At 39.7% G+C, this 20,012-nt stretch overlaps 1 protein-coding gene across 2 annotated transcripts; it reads left to right on the plus strand.

The window, feature by feature from the left end:
• The first annotated feature begins 1,959 nt into the window (after positions 1-1,959).
• LOC142017441 (protein zyg-11 homolog B-like) lies at positions 1,960-19,969 on the plus strand. 2 transcript variants are annotated; one of them, XM_075002280.1, is made up of 14 exons: positions 1,960-2,227; positions 3,128-3,293; positions 5,160-5,914; positions 6,695-6,835; positions 8,566-8,742; positions 11,383-11,447; positions 12,782-12,881; positions 12,972-13,025; positions 13,257-13,418; positions 13,497-13,544; positions 14,141-14,338; positions 14,435-14,496; positions 17,123-17,220; positions 18,087-18,741. In XM_075002280.1, the coding sequence occupies exons 1-14, from the start codon at positions 2,153-2,155 to the stop codon at positions 18,275-18,277; spliced, it is 2,292 nt and encodes a 763-aa protein (XP_074858381.1). In that variant the 5' UTR covers positions 1,960-2,152; the 3' UTR covers positions 18,278-18,741. The 2 variants fall into 2 exon arrangements, with proteins under 2 accessions (XP_074858381.1, XP_074858382.1); XM_075002281.1 differs by lacking the exon at positions 1,960-2,227 and adding an exon at positions 2,307-2,335 and having other exon boundaries at positions 18,087-19,969.
• The last annotated feature ends 43 nt before the right edge of the window (positions 19,970-20,012 follow it).

Consider the following 20,012-nt stretch of genomic DNA (forward strand, 5'->3'; position numbering starts at 1 on the left):
TTTTTTTGTACCAGTTTGTGTAGGAAGAGAGTTGAGCCTACTCCATTTACTGCTTGTGTGTAATCAGAATTTTATTTAGGCACTAGGCTGTGTCTACACTTAGGAAAAACTTCAAAATGGCCAGACTAATGGCCAAATCGAAGAATACTAATGAGGGGCTGCAGTAAATATTCAGTGCCTCATTAGCATGCTGCTAGCCATGGCTCTTTGAAAGTGCTGCATTTGCTTGTCTACATGGGCTGCAAACAGTAATAAGGGGGTCCTGATGTTTGTGGGGTCCTTTCGAAAAGATCAGCTGCATGCGAGTGAAACACGGAACTTTTGAAGTGCTGCGGCTGGCACCATGCTAATGAGGTGCTGAATATTCATTTCAGCACCTCATTAGCATTCTTCAGTTTGAAAGAAATTAGCTATTTCAAAGTTTTTTCTAAGTGTAGACGTTGCCCTGGTGTTGATAAGCTATTTTCCATTTTAGCCCTCCAACAGTGATGTAGTTGACAGAATAATTGAGCTCATTTGAACTAATGTGCTGTAGCAGTAGAATTATTTAGGAAGTTTCATGGACTCTTGTACCAGTCCCCTTACTCTCAAAGCAATGAGGAGGGGTAGCAGCTGTTAAGGACATACGTTGATGCCAAAAAATCTCTTTACGGGGGCAGCTGTACAGAAAAGAAACCTACCTACTTTGATTTGTAGTTATAAATTGAGCTTCTAGTATTACTATCCCTTGTTAGTGGTAAACCCTGGGTTTTTAAAATCATGAAGTTATACAAAACTAGTAGATGTTTTTATTTGCCATCTGCAGGGGCTACCTACTTCACTTTTTGAAGTCTTCTCTACTCTCACAAAGGCTTGAAGGAACAGATAGCTGTGCTAGTCTATATACTATGAACCAAAACAGCAGTCTAGTAGCACTTAAAGACTAACAAAATAATGTATTAGATGATGAGCTTTGGTAGGACAGACCCACTTCTTCAGACCATAGCCATACCAGAACAGACTCAATATTTAAAACAGAGAACCAAAAATAATCAAGGGTTGACAAATCAGAAAAAGTATCAAGGTAAGCGACTAAGAAAGTGGGGGGGTGTCAAGACTTAGATAAAGCTAGAAAATTGTTATCCAGCTTCAAACTATGTCTTAATGTGTCAAATTTGAATATAAAAGAGAAGTTTTAGGTAAATAAAAGTTAAAGGCTAGAATCATCCCTGTCCACTTGTGCTAGGAGCAAGGGAATTAAGGAAGCTAGTAAGTACCCTACCCCCAGGAAGATCTAACCCGGCTGTTGCTCAGTGAGGGCTTGTCTACACTTGAGCTTTTGTGCAGGGGGAAAAAAAACTTTTTCAGGCCAAAAAAAAAAACCAACGGGGGTTCACTGTGCAAACCTTGTTATGCTAGAATGACAGGGTGTTTACCTGACGTAGGATCTCCACCACAACCATCGACTTTGCTGACCCTACTCCTTTCAATTTTGAAATTGCCTCGCTGTGAACTAAGTAGAGGTAATTATGACTTAATTGCCCTCTAGGGATGCATCTCCCCCATTGCTCTTCTTTTGAACTGGGCCTTCTCCTGTGAACACAATTTCACAATGTTCTTGCAGGGTGAATGCTCTTTCCAGAAGTAACTGATGTTACACTAACAAGAAACCCTGTGACACCTTATAGCGTAACATATGATGTTACAATGACACTTAAAAAGTCGAGTAAGTTAACTGTGAGCAACCCAGCAGCACGCAAGCACTCTAGGCGAGCCAGACGCCTATACGCTGGGCCACTTTCGGCTTCACTTATTTCAAACCCGATCTCCTATACGATGGTGTGTACAACTGTGAGCAGCGCAGCCGGGCTATGACGCCAGGCCCCCCTCAGCCCCAGGGGCAGTTTACCGCCGGAAGAGGCGGGCTCGTACGTCTGCCCATCCATTGCTCCGAGCTCCCTCACGTTCCCTAGCGTGAGTTCTATCAGCCAGGCCGGAAGCGGGCAAGGCAGCGCCTGCGCCGTTGGGGGCTTTCCGGAGTGGGTGGTTGCTGGCTGCGAGCGTCTGGCTGGACAGAGACAGGGACAGGGACAGGGACAGGGAAGCGGGAAGCGGGAAGCGGGAAGCGCGGGCTGTGTTCCGCTCCAGGCCCTGCTCCCTCAGGCTGCCCGCCATGGTCCGGTTCCTGCACGTCCAGAACCGGCAGCGGACGCCGCCGCCCATCTGCAGCGACTGCCCCGTTGTCCAGGTGCGCAGCTGCGGGGGCGCTCGTCCTGCGGTTCGGTGCCGCCCTCTGAGGGGAGGGAGAGAGGGAGAGGGGCTCGGCTCCCGGGGGCTTCTTCAGAGCGATCCCTGGGTTCGAAGCTAGTCCGTTTCTTTCTGAGCTGGGGGAGGGATCTGGCCTCGGAGTCTGAGGTGCGGGTGCAACAATACACCCGTCTTGGGTGCATCTGTTTACAAGAATAATTTGCTCCGCTGAAATAGCGGATGAGGCGGTGGTCGCGCAAAGTCCAGGCTCTTGCACGTTCCGCGTGAATATCGAACAAAACGAAGCTCGAGTCTCCGAGGGGGACGTGTTGGTCTGTAACTGCATAAATAACCATCAGTCTTCTGACACCTTAGAGACTAACACGTTTATTAGGACATGCGCTTGCCTGGGGAACACCCGAAAGGCTCCTCAGTTAAAGTAGACTGTTCAGGGGCAGAGATCAATACGTTGGAAATAAGAGTGGAGTGAGGATGTCTGGCTTGTATTGGTATGTAGTTTGTGCTGTCTGGCAACTTATCTGGAGGAGAATCCACTGACAAAAAGTAGCCCCAACTGGATGCTTTTGTGGTTACCCAGCAAGAGAATTTTCTGTTTCTGAATGTCCAGGACCTTTACATAAAATTTTTATTGATGTCAGTGTGTAAGGTGCTTTTAAGTTTCATTCCTTGAAGTCTGATGCCTACCAAAATAGGCTGCTGTCTAAATCTCTGTAATACTCCCCTTTTGTGACATCTGTTGAGTTATATCATTTATAGTGGGGTTAGAATGCTTTCCTTTAACATGAATTAATCAATTTGGCCATATTTTGGTTGCCTGTAATTTGATTTAAAGTCTTAATACGTGCATTATTAATTAGTGTTTTTTATTTTGTTATGCCAGGCTGAGGCATCTCCATACTCTTTACTTGACATCTGTTTGAAAGCGCTGACTGCTGACTTAGAGAAGTTTTGTACTGAGAGGCAAGATGGAACACTATGTTTAAAAGAATCAGAAAGACTTCCACAAGAAGTAGCAGATAGATTGCTGCAGACTATGGCATTTCATGGTAAGACAATTGTCTTAGGAGCTGCAACTGTTGATCTGATCAAAAACTGGAAGTTGGGCATTTTAGTCATTTAAGTTGTATTTTTAACATCTGAAATATTTCAGTAATACTACCTCAAACTTGCCTAGATGTCATTTCCCTTATATTGATTGCATCTTGTTTCTGTTATTACAGATTTTCTTCTTCTTTTTTATTGGAATTGTATAAATATGAAGATAACATTTCAAGATTTTAGAATACTTTTATCAGCATGCCTGTTCTTTCTTAAACAATGAGAAGGATAGAAACTTATTTTAAAAATATTAGCTTACAATACTTATTTTAGTTCTTTCTTGGATTTGATGTTCTGGTGAAAAATCTGGGAAAGGCAGGGAATGCAGGGACCAGGCGGGATAGACAGTAACAATAGAGTTGCTCACACCACCACAAATTAACAATATTATCCTTTTAATGTATTTAACTCTGGTTTTCCTTTCTTTTTTCTTTTTTAGTCCCTCTTTCAAGTAGAGGTGAACTCTGTTCAAATTGGCCGTGGCTACACTAGCCCTGCCTTTCAAAAATGCTAATGAGACACTGCTATGAATATGCAGTGCCTCATTAGTGTAATGGAAATCACATGCATTTTGAAAGTGCCACTTTCGAAATGCATACCATGCATGTAGACAGGGAACTTTTGAAAGGACCCCTGGACTTTGAAAACCCCTTTTTCATAAAACCAAATAGGTTGGGAACCGCTGATATAGGTTGTGTTTTGTAAACGAACTCTTGGAAGGATATGATTTGAAGAGCTAACCATCATTGGGCCTTCAATTTAAGGCACAGCTAATAGATCATTAACTTATTTTTATCCATGTCTCTTGCTCTTCTCACAAGCACACATTTTTGATTTTTAAGGGGGAAGGAATTGTTATGCTTCTGTTAGCTCTCTAAAAAGCTGGAATGTCAGGATGCATAAATCTTTACCACTTAACATGAAAATAGAACATCAGGGAATTTAAATAGTAACATGGAGGTAGCTGCGTCAATCTGTATTCTAACAAAACAAACCGCCCATCATGTAGCACTTTAAAGACTAACAAAATAATCTATGAGGTGATGGGCTGGACCTGACGAAGTGGGTCTGTCCCACAAAAGCTCATCACCTCATAGATTATTTTGTTAGTCTTTAAAGTGCTACGTGACTGCTGGTTTGTTTTTATCAAGGAGTTTGCATTGCAAGTTATAATATGTTTTTACGTACGGGTATTTTGTATAATGAACAATATGGAACAATTAAACTTTTTAGTGAGAATAGACTTTAGCACATGTGAATGTAGTAGCCCTGTTTCCACCAAGGTGAAGTGCCCTGTATCCAGTGTGAAAGAGTGTATTCCTTGCCACGTACATGTTCAGAATGTAAAATTGTGGCGAAGGCAACAAGACTTTCAGTTCACTGCCATAAGTCTATGTGAGGATTCAAAACACAACAAAGGAGAAACATCTCTCAAAAAGCTAATCCAGAAAGAGTCTGCCAGCAGTGAGCACAGCTGCCAACTGCAGATTTACATTTAGGACAGGCTGGGTCAATTCCCACTAGTGTCCTGGCAGGAATGAGAGGAACTTGCTGCATGATTTTAAATTGAGGGTTGAATGTATGAGGTTCCAGAATTGTTTTATGTTCCCCATTTCTTCCTTTTTTTCCCTTCTCATTACCTGCTCATCACTTTTGTTGGTTTCTTAGGCTCTGAGGATAATCCTTAAATCTTCCTCTTGTACGACTATGATTCTGGGCTTACATGTGTAATTTAAGGGATGAAATAGGAGCACTTCCTGTTGTTCCATTAAGTTGGTGTCTACTGTAGCAGACTTATTGCTGTTTCCCAACAGAGCTGCTGAATGATGGAACCGTGGGCATTTTCCGAGGTAACCAAATGCGCTTGAAACAAGCATGCATACGGAAAGCAAAAATATCTGCACTAGCTTTCAAAAAAGCATTCTGCCATCATAAGCTAGTAGAACTTGATGCTACAGGCATGAATGCGGACATTTCTATTGCCGATATTGTCAGCGGTCTTGGTAGCAATAAGTGGATCCAGCAAAATCTTCAGTGCCTTGTACTGGACTCCTTAAGACTTTCCTTGACAAATCCATATGAAAGGTGCTTCAATCGATTGTCTGGTCTTCGTGCTTTGAGCATTACCAATGTTCGCTTTCACAATGAGGACTTAATGGAGATTGCTTCACTGCCAAGGCTAGAAAGTTTAGATATATCCAACACCTCTGTGACTGACATAACACCACTTCTCAGCTGCAAGGATCGGCTAAAGTCTCTCTCTATGCACTATTTGAAGTGTTTGACAATGACTACATCCCAAGTCTTGGATGTCGTAAGAGAACTAAAGTATTTGAATCACCTTGATATTTCAGATGATCAGCAGTTTACATCTGACATACCTGTCTCTCTACTAGAGCAGAAAGACATCCTACCTCACCTTGTGTCTTTGGACATATCTGGTAGTAAATACATTACCGATGAAGCTGTAGAAGCATTTGTGAAACAGCGACCTGCAATGCAGTTTGTGGGACTGCTAGCTACTGATGCTGGCTATTCTGAATTTCTTTCAGGAGAAGGAAACTTGAAGGTTTGAGTTAAAACAAATTACACATTTGCACACTAAAGGAAGTGTGATTTCCTGTGTCGGGTGTAGGAAGGAGAGCCAGAAACTGTGAATCCTAATCCCAGCGGGGCAAAGAAAAAGTTCAGGAAGAGGAGCAAAGATATGTTACTGGGCACTTCTTTTGCCCACTTTTCTGTGACTAATATCATCCTCTTAAAGTAACTTTGAGAATAAATCTAATACAGGTTGAAACAGTTTACAGTTAACAGTTGAGTTGAATATTGGGAATGGAAAAAAAAAGTTTAAAATTAATTCAGTCAGAGGCAAGAAACTGTATGTTAATATTACTAGTAGTTTTTCAAGCTCTGTTCTCCTACCAGAACGGTAAATGGCCAAGAAATCGAATTGAGAAAGACAACTGAGTTGTGGTGGGATCAGTTTTTTTTTAGTGGTCTTGGCTAGATGCAGTTATCATTTCTATAGAGTAGTAACAAACTGCTGTGTTGTAATGAATCTATTTCTCTGGTTCTGGGCAGAGCTTGGAGAGTGCTCAGGTTTAACATTTTTTGGTCAGGAGACTCAGACACAGTTCAAATAATTTATCTGGAGAATTTTTCTCTGTATATTCTTAATTATTATGTGTGAGTTATGTCATAGTTAGATGATAGCTTGTTCATTGTAACCTCATATTTTGAAGGGGTTTGGTTAAGACTTACTTTAACAATTTCAAAAGATTTATCTTGTCAAAGGCAATGTGAAAACTTCCAGTTAAATTTCACTGTACTAACTCTGTTGTGCCCCTAGGTATCAGGAGGAGCAAATGAGATTCAGATTTCTGAAGCTCTGAAGCGTTACAGTGAACGGTCATACTTTGTGAAAGAGGCTTTCTTTCGTCTCTTCACCCAAACATGTTTTATGAGAATAACTAAGCCTGAAATCTTAAAGGTAAATATAATTGTTCTTGAGAAATATCAATACACAGGGGGAGGGTGTCCGTTGTTCTTGAAGTCCACTAAATTGGGGTCCATAAAATCTAGGGTTTACTGTATTTCTTGGGTGTAGGTATGTATGTGTAAAAGTCTGATAGGTGTAACTCATCAGATACACATCCCAAGTGCTTCTCCCTTCCTTTGAGTTAGGTAGTATGCTGAGCGAGATTATTTCAGAATTACACTTGCAGAAGTAGTCAAGGAGTGCGTCTACACTAGCTGGCTACTTTGAAGTAGCTGGCACAACGTTGAAATAGCATACGTCGCATCTACACGTGCCATGTGCTATTTTGATGTTGAAATCGACGTTAGGCGGTGAGACGTCAGTTGCTATTCCCGTATGAAGATGGGAATAGTGCCCTATTTCAACGTTCAACATCGAAGTAGGGCATGTGTAAATGATCCGCGTCCTGCTACTTCGAAATAGTGGGGTCTTCCATGGTGGCCATCAGCTGAGGGGTTGAGAGGCACTCTTTCCAGCCCCTGCGGGGCTCTGTGATCACCGCATGCAGCAGCTCTTAGCCCAGGGCTTCTGGCTGCTGCTGCTGCTGCAGCTGGGGGTCCATACTGCATGCACAGGGTCTGCAACCAGTTGTCGGCTCTGTGGATCTTGTGCTGTGCAGGGCTAGTGTGTCTGGGAGGGGCCCTTTAAGGGAGCAGCTTGCGGCTTTGCTGGCCCCTTATTTTGACGGGGAGCGCTTGTGTGTGTGGATGCTCCACATTTCCTTCCGGGGCGGCTCCTTTCAATGTTCCCCATCGCTATATCGACATTGAACGTCGATGGCACCAGCCCTGGAGGATGTGTAGATGATATGCGTTGAAGTAGCCTATTTCAATGTCCTTACTTCAAAATAGGCTACTTTGACGTAGTGTGCTAGTGTAGACATAGCCAAGGTGTTACAATTTCTGTTCCTGTTAATCTTAACTGTCACAGCAGGTAACAAAGAGATGGATTTAGAGTGAATTCATACTTCTCCCTTTTAAAACTTTAGAAATTAGGGCCAGTATCATTAAATGGATTGCGGTTAAATGGGGAGTCAAAGATACATTTTGTTTCCTCCATTTAGGATTCTGACTGCAACATAATGAGCTGGCTGGAGCTTATGTAGTCAATTGTAGGTAGAACATGTTGACTAGTCCAACCTGTTAGTTCTGAAAGTATGGATGGCACTAATAAAGTCTGCATCTGATACTTTTGTAGTTAATCAACGGTCACAGATACCATTCCTAGACACTTCTCAGATGTCCCAGAGTGACGGACTGTCCTTGCCATCCCCAATACTCATATTGAAGGTTAGGTGCCATCAAGTGCAGTCATATATTCTGCCTTTTCCCCAAGATGTTCCCCTTGTTAACAATAATATCACCTCCATCTCCCCCAAATTTAGCTTGGGTCCCTATGCTTTTACATCCTGTGAGTAGTAGCACATATCATGGGAAGGAGGGAAAACTCACTATTCTCTGGGTGATATGATTACAGAATAAAACTGATGATAGGAGCACAGTATGATTGTAACAGCTAAGAGAGTGTACTGCAGGGTAAACTTGTTGCTTTTAGTTAGAAAACGTTTAAAAGATTCAGCAGTCATAATGACAAGTGTATTGTAGCTTGCACAATATATTAGTGTGATTGTCTTACAAAATAAAAACAGATCTTCTTATAAGAGCATAACTTTTATGTTTCAGCTTGTGATTATTGGAATGAGAAATCACCCCTTGGACTTGGCAGTTCAGTTAACTGCTAGTGCATGTTCTCTTAACTTAACTAGACAGGGTCTAGCAGCTGGCATGCCTGTTCGTCTGCTGTCCGATGTAATCCATTTACTACTCAAGGCTGTGGAAAACTTTCCAGAACAACAACAGGTAAAAAGGGCATGGAGCACAATTTTAATTCACTTCTAACAAGGAGGACTGTAATATAAAGACAGATTAAGTATGCTTCTGCTTCGAGAAGGCTTACTCAGTATTAATGTACTGATGACATTTCATTTGATTTGAAGAAAACATAGTAAGCAGAAGGCCAGGTTTGTAGAATCTGTGGTTTTTGCCCCAATCTCTCTCTCCTCCTTTGCATCAGTAGAGACCAGCGCTAAGGTTGGATTACTAGTGCTCTCTCTACTCTCATGCAGCTTAACAATTTTCCTCTTTGTTTTACTAATTATGAATTATTTATGCCATTCACTTTAACGTTCACATTCCTCTGCAGTGTTAATTTTGCCTTATGTTTCATCTTTGCTCTGTTAGCCGACTTCTTGTATGTCACTTAATATAGTACAAAAAGTACACTTATTTATACTGAAGAATAAATAGAAATAAGCAATCAGAAATATGTAGGAAAATGTTATATTGAATTGTGAAAATATATAGGAAATTCAGGTTAAACTGAAAAAGTCAGGGTACTGACCGATGTGTTTGTTACAAGGCATGTCCTTTTATTCTTAACCAATATTTGTGAATTGGTGAGAGTGATAAAGTGCCTTAAAAATACTCCTAAATTTTGTAAAAGAACAAACAAGAAACTGTCTGCTTGCAATGTTTCTGGTGTAGACATAGCCTCAGAGACGTCTGTTGACAAATTGTATCTACACGTAAAATTGGATTGATCTTTTGATCTGCTCTGTCAACAGAAGGGCACCCTGGAGCACGTACTTGGCTTTTTTTTGTCGACGGTTTCAGTTGACAAAATATACTTTGTGTGTAGGTGCTCTGTGAGTTTTGTCAACAAAACCCTCTAGTGTAGACATACGCTGAAAGTCTTTCTGGCATTTGGTATGCAAGCAGATGTGGAGCCACCTCAGGGTTAATTTCTCATAAGAAGTAAAACTAAAATCTCATTTCTCACTGAGACAATGGCACCCTTCACAGCTAGGGAAATATTGAAGCAGGTGAAAGGCATTTTAAGGACTGTACTGGAAAGAGGTATAATTAGTCATATATTTACTTTCAGGCTAGCCCTCTTCTGTACAACGTAGACATCTCTTACTGTTTAAAGAGATGTTCAGTATTTTTTGCTGTCGTGTGGCCTTTTATTATTGGTATAACATAATGAGAATTATTAGAAGCTTGTCAGTCAAAAAGTAGGGGAAATTGGTCTGGCACAAATTCAGTCATTATTTCCTCCAGATCAATTTGATTGCTTTAATTTCTGTTCAGAGGCAAGAAGTGCAAGTTCAACACTCGTAATGCCACACTGAGAACTGATAGGTAGTGCTGTCTGTGCAGGCAACTGAATGTGTGGTGGCTTGAGTTCTCCCACTTACAAGTCAAAAAAGCTCACATGTTTAGGAAGGAAGAGCTAATAAGAGAGTAAATTTCATAATGCCACAATGTAAATCTATGGTACAGACTCTTGTGGAGTATTGTGTGCAGTTCTGGTTGCCCCATCTCAAAAAAAGGAGAGAGATGTGGAAAAAGTGTAGAGAAGTGCAACAAAACTGAGTGTATGTGAAACAGCTTCCACATGAGGAGAGAGTTAAAAGACTTGAGTGAGACTGTTCTACTTGGAAAAGAGATGACTAAGAGAGGATATGATAGAGATCTATAAGTGGTTTGTGTCGGGAAGTGTTATTTATGCCTGCACATAACCCAAGAACCAATGGCTACCCAATGAAATTAATTGGCAGTAGGTTTTCAAACAAACAAAAGGAAGTACTTCATCACATACCACACAGTTCACCAGTGGAATTTGTTGCTGGGGGCTATTGTGAAACCCAAAATTCTGATAAGATAAAAAAGAATTAGATACATTCATAGAGGATAGGTCCATCACTGGCTATTAGCCAAAATGGTCAGACTTACAGCCTCATGCTCTTTCTCCTTAAACCTCTGACTTCCAGAAGCTGGAACTGGATGAAAGGGGATGACTGCTCTTTCTGTTCAGTTTTTTGAAGCCAGAAGATTCTCAGTCTGACCCTTTGTGCCCCTCTTACAATGTTATGAGATTGTGGCCACTGTATTCATGGGCTTTTCTTAGATCCAGTCTGTGCTGGTAGCAGAGGCTGTTAAATAAATGCTTTAGATCCAAAACCATGTTACAGCCAGCTATATTCTTGCAGGACGTTAACAGTCTGACTTTCTAGCAATACTGAATTGATACCGCTGATACTGATCTTTGAGGAGAGGTTAAGGCTGGGTTGGGGACTTGGACTGAGATTTTTACAAAGAAGTCCAATTCTTAGACTTTAGGATATGAATTTAAAAAATTCACAGCTAGTTACATGTTAGCATCTTCCCCACTCCAAAAGCCTCCTTATGTGATAAAGTTAAGGAGCAAAGCGGATCTCATTAATATAATACGTTATAGGTGAGATCGCTTTATCTCTACTGAAGAAGACTAGGTTATTTAAGATTCTGTTTGTGTGTCAAGTCTATCGTTCACTAGTTTAATTGTGTCTAATAATAGAGTACATGGTTCCCTAATGATTAGTGAACTACAACATTATTCTAAAATAAAAAAGAAGACTTCTGTAACGTCACAAAATCTGTTTGTCTCCCCACAAACAGTTGCAGAAGAATTGCCTCCTTCTACTATCTAGTGTCAGGATCCTTCAGGATGTTCCATTTGACAGGTAGGTGACAACTCCAGTAAATAGAACGTCAAGTATCATGTCAAATCTTTAAGAAAAGAGAGAATCAAACTTTTTGTTCTAATCATAATTTTCACCTTTAAACTTTTTCTTTTGTGGCTCCTCATTAACTCGGTTTTTGAATTGTCATGCAGAAAACATAGGTTTGCTTCCCAGGACCTGAGTCTGGTCTTGCCTTAGATTCATAAATTGAAACTAACTACACTGGAGCTGGTGGTGTTACATTTGTACAAAGCTGGAGGGAGATCAGACTGGCAGTAAAATCTTGGCCCAATTCAAGTCAATGACAAAATTCCTGTTGACATCAAAAGAGCCAAGATTTCAAGGTTTCTAGCTGCCAGGACATGTTCATCTGATGGAGGGGTAGATAGTTTATTTGGATATCTCTGCAGTGATCTTTCTTTGTGTAGAATTGGTGTTAACAGACTACTGATAATGTTACTGTGTGTAGCATTGTGGAGCTGTGGCAGTCCCAGGATACCCAGAAGACACGGTGCGTGAGATAATACCTGTTGTTAGACCAGCTTTGGTTAGATACAAACTTTTGAGATACACAGAGAATACATTAAGCTTGCATCTCAGCAACAGAAGTTGTTCCAATAAATTATATTACTTTCCTTGCCTTGTCTTTCTGTTATAACATTAACAGTTGACTGCCTGGATGGAGGAATGGGTGAAGGAAGCAGAAGGTACTAGTGGAGGAGTCTTTAAGCTTTGACAGGAAGAATAGGAAATATTTTTTTCAGATGGGGAGAGTAGGTTTGGTGATGTTTCACCTGTTGGCAAAAAAAGGCATCATTCAGGCATTAATAATGAGTTATTTATTGTTGCTCACTTACTTATTTTTCGATAACCTTTTAAAAGTATTGCATTCCTCCTAGTATTTTTCTTGTGGTATGATCAAGGGTTGACTTAACTTAGTTTTTGTTATTGGGGGTAGGTGAAGGATATGCAAAAAACAAGCTTGTGCTTTCTATGGAAACTAAACTGTTTTTTGTTGTTGTTTGTTAAATATGGAGATATACCTGTCTCATAGAGCTGGAAGGGACCTTGAGGGATCATTGAGTCCAGTCCCCTGCCCTCTGGGCATAGCAGGACCTATCATCATCCCTGACGTGTTGTTTGGTTGGTTGTAAATCTGTTTGCCCCAGATCCCTAAATGGTCCCTTAAGGATTGAGCTCACAACCCTGGGTTTAGCAGGCCAATGCTCAAACCACTGAGCTATCCCTCCTCCAGTTTCCAGAAGTTGATATGAGGATCCTTGAGTCTGAGATGTAAGGTGAATTTTTTTTCTGACTCTCTTGTCATAATCTAGATTTGAAGCTGCCAAACTTGTTATGCAGTGGCTGTCTAACCATGAAAATCAAAATATGCAAAGGATGGCAGTGAATATAAGCTCTATTCTAGCATTGAAGGTACGTGACTTCGTTTTGGAAATGTTCAAACTTCTGTTTCCTAATTTCCAACACATATTTCAGATACTCATCTAATGTTTTCTGTTGCAGCTTTCATCTGAGCAAACAGCTCAGCTTAGCGCAGAGCTCTACATTGTTGTCGGGGTGAGTTGCATATCTCTGTGTTTTTGTTTTTTTTTATCATTGGATATTAAACCAACATCAAGTGAGAAATTACTTTGTGCTGAGCAACCCACATTTTGAATGGCACATTGCATGATGAAGCTGTAAGTCTTTGGGTGCTCTTATAATGTAAATAATATGAATTGCTGCTAATGGCTGCAATTGGAATTAAAGCTAATATCTAGAACCTTACATTTTGCTTTTCCTTTACAGGAACTTCTAGAAATAGTTGAACAGAAAACAAATCTGAATGAAGTAGATACTACTTTCATGTTTACACTTAGTGCATTGTGGAATCTCACTGATGAATCCCCTATCACATGTAGGCACTTCATTGACAACCAAGGGGTAGAACTCTTCATGAGAGTTTTAGAGGTGAGGACGTGACTGTCTGTGGTAGATTGCTAGCGCACATTAAAACTCTGTAATAATTACCTTTGTTTGTCTTGACAGTGTTTTCCATCTGATTCATCTATACAGCATAAAGTTCTTGGCCTTCTGGTAAGATTGGAATCAAGTTCTGTTTTAAAAGAAAAATTAGTTTTTCTATTGCCTTTTTCTATTTAACTTTTAGTTAAGAAATGCTTTTAAAGAATATTCATTCAGTAAAATATTTTCTCCCTTAAAATTTGAGTGTCAGCTTGTACCTTTATACACCAAGTTTCTCAGCATCGTTTTTACGTTAAACTGATGGTTTTCTGAAAATCAGTTTGCAGCATAATGGATTAAAATAGGAATTAACCATTCAATAGTCAACACATTTCCTTCAGTACTTCACCAGAGGATTAGGGGAGCAAGTCCGATGAGTACAAGTACAGTACCTTTAGTACCTGTACCTTTAGTACAGTACAGTTCTGCTACTGCTGAACTTTATGGCAAAACTCTTGCTGAATTTTGGATTGGATTCAGAATTAGTTACTGTAACATAATATGTACTGTAGGTTTTTTGCTTCAATTAGATTTTTAGGCATTGGAACATCCTGAGAAAATGGGAAGAATGAGCCCATCATCCGTTAGAAGAAATTAATATACTTATCATAATGCTTATGAATGTTGCATAAGCTATTTGTATTTTCTTCACGTATTCTGTTTTACAGAACAATGTAGCAGAAGTGAGAGAACTTCATTCTAGTCTAATGTGGAAGGACTTCATAGACTGCCTCAGTGAATTGCTGTGTAGTGCTGAGATAGAAGTCAGTTTCTTTTCGGCTGGCATTATTGCTCATTTACTGTCGAGAGGGAAGCAGGCCTGGACACTGAGTCAAACCCAGAGAAAATCTCTGATTGGACAACTGGTACGCTGGCTAAAACTGACACCCTAGTTTTATCCACTATAGTGTTTTGAGCTGTTCATTGTAAATATTATAATATTTTGTTTCATATCTTTACAGCATTCAACCATTTTGAAGTGGCCACCACCAAAATGTAAGATGGTAGCATTGGTTGCCTACAGGTAATGAACTTGGAATGATATCTTGAGAACACTTAATGAAAATATACTGTTTCTGAAGTTTGTGTACTTACTGTATTTCTGCTGCTATCAGCCTCTTCACCGTAAATGTTCTCCTTTCTCATGGACAAGTTGGACAAGGCAACTTAGGGGAGAAAATTCATTTTGGAGCCTCCTAAAATACTGTTCTGAGTAGTTTTAATGAGCTAAAATAGCAGATACTATTCTCTGAAACCACATTTGGTTCCTGCACCTATGTCTTCAACATCCCAAGTTTTTTTTAAAGGAGTATATGAATTGCTATACTGCATTATACCAGTGGTATATAGTCTCATATCGTATCTGTGAAAAGATCAGTACTACCAGATGTTTCAGCTATAAGCAAATTCCTCTGAAAATTTACAGGAGAAATTGGCCAATTAAAAGATGTTTCTGCCAAGTTTTTCTCAGGTGGAAATTGGCTTAAATCCTGATGCATGTAATTCTATCTCTTTAATGTAATAAAAGCCCCTAACCTAAAGTAATTTTGGATGTTCCCATTAGCCATGAGGCTGTCTGAAGTTTTATAAATTTTCTTAAGGCTCTCATTATATTCCATAGGTAACTATTGTTAAATTTTTCTCAAATCAGTATTAAATGTAATGGTTTTCAGTTTTGTCCCCTTTTTTCTTATTTAGAATACAAATAGGAATGTGATTTTTTTTCACCCATATCCAATTAATTATTTTATATATCTTTATTGCTTCTTGTTCATTTACAGTCTAAACTAAATAGTCCCAATCTCCCAGTATGGTAGTCTTTCCATGTCTCTTGTCATTTCTTACCTATTTACAGAATCATAGAAAGGTAGAGCTAGAAGGAACCTTAAGAGGTTATCTAGTCCAGCCCCCCAAAATGGGGCAAGACCAAGTAAACTAAACCATATCTTGTAGGTGTTTGTCTAATCTGCCTTAAAGATCTCCTTTTCCAGATCTTGAACTGCCAAGGTTTTTGCTAATATCTAATGTAAATCTTCTTTGCTGCAGATTAAGTCCATTACTTTTTCTCCTACATTCAGGTGGACATGGAGCACAGTGATCCACCATCCTCATTACAATAGCCTTTAATATATTGGAAGACTGTTATCATATCCCTCTTCTGTCTCAAGATTAAATGTGTCCACTTTTTAAAATCTTTCTCATATGTCAAATTTTATAAACCTTGCATGATTTTTGTTGCTTTTATCTGGACTCATTCCAGATTGTTCCATAGCTTTCTAAAGTGTGTCTAAAACTGAATACAGTAGTGCAATTGAGGACTCGCCAGTGCTGAGTGGAGTAGGACATGTGGAGCTTAAAGTGTTTTTTTATTTTTTAAATTACGATTTGAGCAATTAGGTAACTGAGCCAGAGGGTAGGAGCCTATTGCAGAAATGGGTGGATGAGGTTGTGTGGCCTGCAATGTGCAGGAGGTCAGACTAGATGATCACAATGGTCCCTACTGGATTTAAAGTCTGAGTCTATGGGACAGTTACGTTAATACATTCCAGCATAGAAGCTTTTTTGAATCTGTGACCACATCTAGATCACATTTCTTTCAAGTGCTTATGAGAATGTCACATGGGACTGTATCATCTTGATTTTGTAGTGTCTACTCCCACTTGCACATGCACGACACCAGTAATTGTGTCAAAGAAGGAAACTAAGTTGGTTTGGTACAACCTGTTCTTCTCAAATCCATGTTGGCGATCATTTACCTCTAGATGCTTACAAATCAATGGTTTAATTCTAGTATCTCTCCAGGTGTGTGTTAGGCTGCTCTATAATTCTCTGGATCCTCTTTGTTTGCCCTTCTAAACATGTTTGCCGTTTTCCAGTCATCTGTGACCTCACCCATCCTCCTTGAATTCCAGAAGACAGTTTCTTATGAAGCACTAGTATTTTGTCTCTCTAAGGCTAATGTAGCCCTTTCTTGAAATAATTTATACATTTTGCGTTGCCCAAATTGTGTAAGTTATTTCAGTATAACTTCCCACTATCCCTCTCACAAGGGGTAGCGGGAATGCATACCATGCTTGGAATAGCAGTGTTTGACTGCAGACTTTCCATTTCAGGATACAAATGTATCCCGAAATAAAAACCTCAATGTAGCTTTAGCCAAAGAGAGTAACTATAACTGGCCACAGTATCCCATAAGAGGGTGTGCCATTGACTATATCTTCAGTATTTCCTATCCCATTTGATATACAGCCTCCCTTGTTATAGTCACCTTTTTTGACTGCTGTGCTTGAGTATTTCTTGAGTGTTGAATGTGTAATGTAGAATCAAATAATGTCTGAGAATACCTAAAGCTTAATGTGCAGTGACAACATGGTTACTTTGAAATAAAGATAGTATCACCATGAGCCCACTGAATATATGTCAGAGAGGTAGCCGCGTTAGTCTGTATCTTCAAAAACAAGAAGTCAGTCCTTTTGGCACCTTATAAACTAACAGATATTTTGGAGCATAAGCTTTCGTGGGCAAAGACGTGCTTCATCAGATGATCACGAAATGCCCATGAAATCTTATGCTCCAAAATATGTTAGTCTATAAGGTGGTACAGGACTTGTTTGTTTTTCACTGAATATATTTATCTTTTTAACCCATAGGTCCTTCAGTCCTTTTTATCGACTACTTGACTGCTTCACGATATCTGGAGTTCAGCTGTGGGCAGTGTGGGCCATTCAGCATGTCTGTTGCAAAACTCGTACGTATTCAACATCACAGCTTAATCTTTTCATAGAAAATTGGATGGTTTTCGTGTTCATCCTTATGCCTTTCTTTGCTGCAGCTGTGAATTTTTATGGAAGTAGCATTTATTTTGGATAGTAAACAGTAGTCTCACGCATTGAGTAACTCAAAACTTCGTAACAACCGGAGTATCTTGGTTTTTAAATTGATGTGTTTGGGCACAATAGGACGCTAAATAAAATGGTCAGTCTTGTAAATTCTGTAGCTCATGAATAAATGACACAATTCTGCAAACAGAGCCACCTTTTGAAATTGAAAATCAGTTTCATAGAGGTGAAAGCTATATTGTAACTAACGAGACTCACTGATTTATATCTGTGAAATAGTGACCCACCCCTCAGTGGTTAGAGCATTGGCCTTGTAAACCCAGAGTTGAGTTCAGTCTTTCAGGGGGCCTTTCAAGGTTCTGGGGCAGGTTCGATTTTTTTTTTTTTAAACGTGTCAGGGATAGGTCCTGCTGTGAGAGCAGGGGACTGTATTTGATGACCTCTTGAAGTCCCTTCTGGTTCTGAGATAAATATGTGTATCTCCATGTTTCACCTCTATAACAATTTTGTTACTCTTAAGGATGTTAATGCAAAAGCACTTGGTGTTAGCCTTATTCTGCCCTCAATTCATCATAAAAGTAGTATATAGAATCCTATGTAACATTGTGCATGACAGTTTAATTGCATCAATAATTATGTAGTCTAAATATTGGCTGAAGAAAGAGAAGCATACCTGAGTTAGTTAACACTTTACTTTTTCTTCTAATCTAATAGATTATTTTGGCAGTCTTGATAAAGACACTAATAAAGATGCTCTCTTACACCTTCATTTCAGCTGCCAGGTACTGCAGCATGTTAATTGAAGAAGGTGGATTGCAGCAATTATATGACCTCAAAGAAAACAACCAGACAGATCCAGATGTCCTGCGAATCAACAACGAAATACTAGATATTGTAGAGACACACATGATGTACTATGGGAGACCTAAATGTTTAAAGACACCACAGACCAAATCAAATGAATAGCTGTTGGTATAACTTTAATTTTTCCTTTGTTATAACTCTTCACAAACTGTCCTGGGAAGATCTCCTACTACTGCTCAGTGCTTAAGAAGGTCATTCCAAAAAGATTTCTGTGCTTGCATTGAGGGCTTGTACATCGAGAGATCTCATACACCAAGACACTTTGTGGAATGACTCATTTTGTGACTTTACCTCTGAGGCTGGACATCAGGCATTGAGAGATCTTTTTTTAAAATACTGAGGTGCCTAAAGATGCATATAGGTGTGGAGATTCTTCTGAAAATCTCGCTAGATACTTATCTACATCTTCAGGTGCTATAAATACTTTAAAAGTTTGATCCTTCACCCCTTCAGTTACTGTTTGGAAGTTGCCCCATTTGGTTCACAAGGCAGGGCTTGAGTGGACCGTTATATACTTCCAAGTTGGCCTTTCTGTGCTCAAGTCTTCACTTCACTCTGATCCATGTGTGCCAGTTCAAGGTTCATCCCCCAACTTAAGCCTTCAATATCTTGTGTTCTCTGTAAGCTGTGTCCCTTTTCTAGTCTTGCCCCCAGTGGACCATAATCCTGCTCTTTTCATGCTGCATCAGTGTTTGAAATTACACTTGTGAGTCAAAAGGAGTAACTGGATCTGCATCGCTGGAATTATTTACTAGGAACAGGCAGGGGAAACTTTAAAAGTTACTCAGAAGCTAGGAGTGGAGAACCTCAGCAAATCCCCTCCAACATAAAAGTCTGTGTAAGGAAAATACCTGAGATTACTTGTTACATAATACCAAGATAGTTGCTCCACTAACAAGCAGACTAATGGTTGCTTTACTGTTTCCATACTCTCTCTCTTTAGCAGTGCTCACCCTTTCCCACTGACACTAATGGGAGTGGAATATAGGTCATGGGAGGGTAGAATCTGTGCTGTGCAGTGAATTATATCCCCAAAGAGTTACAGTCCAAAGTATCATCAACATTTTGTGTAAATCTCATTGCTATGAAATTGTAAATTTTAAACCATAATAGGAGTCTTCCAAAGGCTTTTTAAAGTTTTCATAAAATATAAAAAGCTGGTCTAAGAATAGCAAATGTATGGAAATTGGAGATCTGTTGAAAGAGAGCGAGCATGTGCAACATGCAAATCTCTTGAATAAAATGTAATTGTTGAAGTAAATGATGCCATGATTTCAGAAACCTATTGTGTCAGCTTTCTGGAAAGATGTGAGTGGGAGCCCCTAGGGCAGGAGTCTGCAACCTGTGGCTCCAGAGCCGCATGCAGCTCTTTAAGGATTTCTTTGCAGCTCCTGACAGTGAACATCTAAAAGCCCAAAAACGAACAACTCGTATCACTTTAGCAAATGATATGTGATCTTGAACTGTTGCATAACTTCCCCTAGCATCCTCCAGAGGGAGAAGGTTTGGGAGTGAAAGTTGGGAAGACAATGGTACAAACATGTAAAAATGTGAGGAAATGGAATATGTAAAAAGTTTAACGTCTTGCGGTAAACGTATTACATTACAAATCCTGTTTTAAAGTAGGGGTTACTAAAAGTATGGTTTGACATTATTCACATGCATTGTGGCTCGACTTAAAGAAGTTTTTACCAAATTTGGAAAAAAATGACTTTTTTTTGGTTGCCCACCCCCCTGCCTAAGCGTTGCTGTGCACTGGTTAAGTATTTGGAAATTCCAGCATGGTTCCCCTTCATTTCAGTTCGTTTCTCCTTTTATTTAATTCACATCAAAGTAC

Source organism: Carettochelys insculpta, chromosome 9, assembly GCF_033958435.1.
Source record: "Carettochelys insculpta isolate YL-2023 chromosome 9, ASM3395843v1, whole genome shotgun sequence".
NCBI lineage: Eukaryota > Metazoa > Chordata > Testudines > Carettochelyidae > Carettochelys > Carettochelys insculpta.

Excerpts from the sequence above, each read along its gene's own strand:
- LOC142017441 (XM_075002280.1), top strand. The coding sequence starts at position 2,153 with ATGGTCCGGTTCCTGCACGTCCAGAACCGGCAGCGGACGCCGCCGCCC. Across the intron at positions 5,915-6,694 it reads CAGGAGAAGGAAACTTGAAG|GTATCAGGAGGAGCAAATGA; the intron begins GTTTGAGTTAAA and ends TTGTGCCCCTAG. Across the intron at positions 11,448-12,781 it reads CAGGATGTTCCATTTGACAG|ATTTGAAGCTGCCAAACTTG; the intron begins GTAGGTGACAAC and ends GTCATAATCTAG.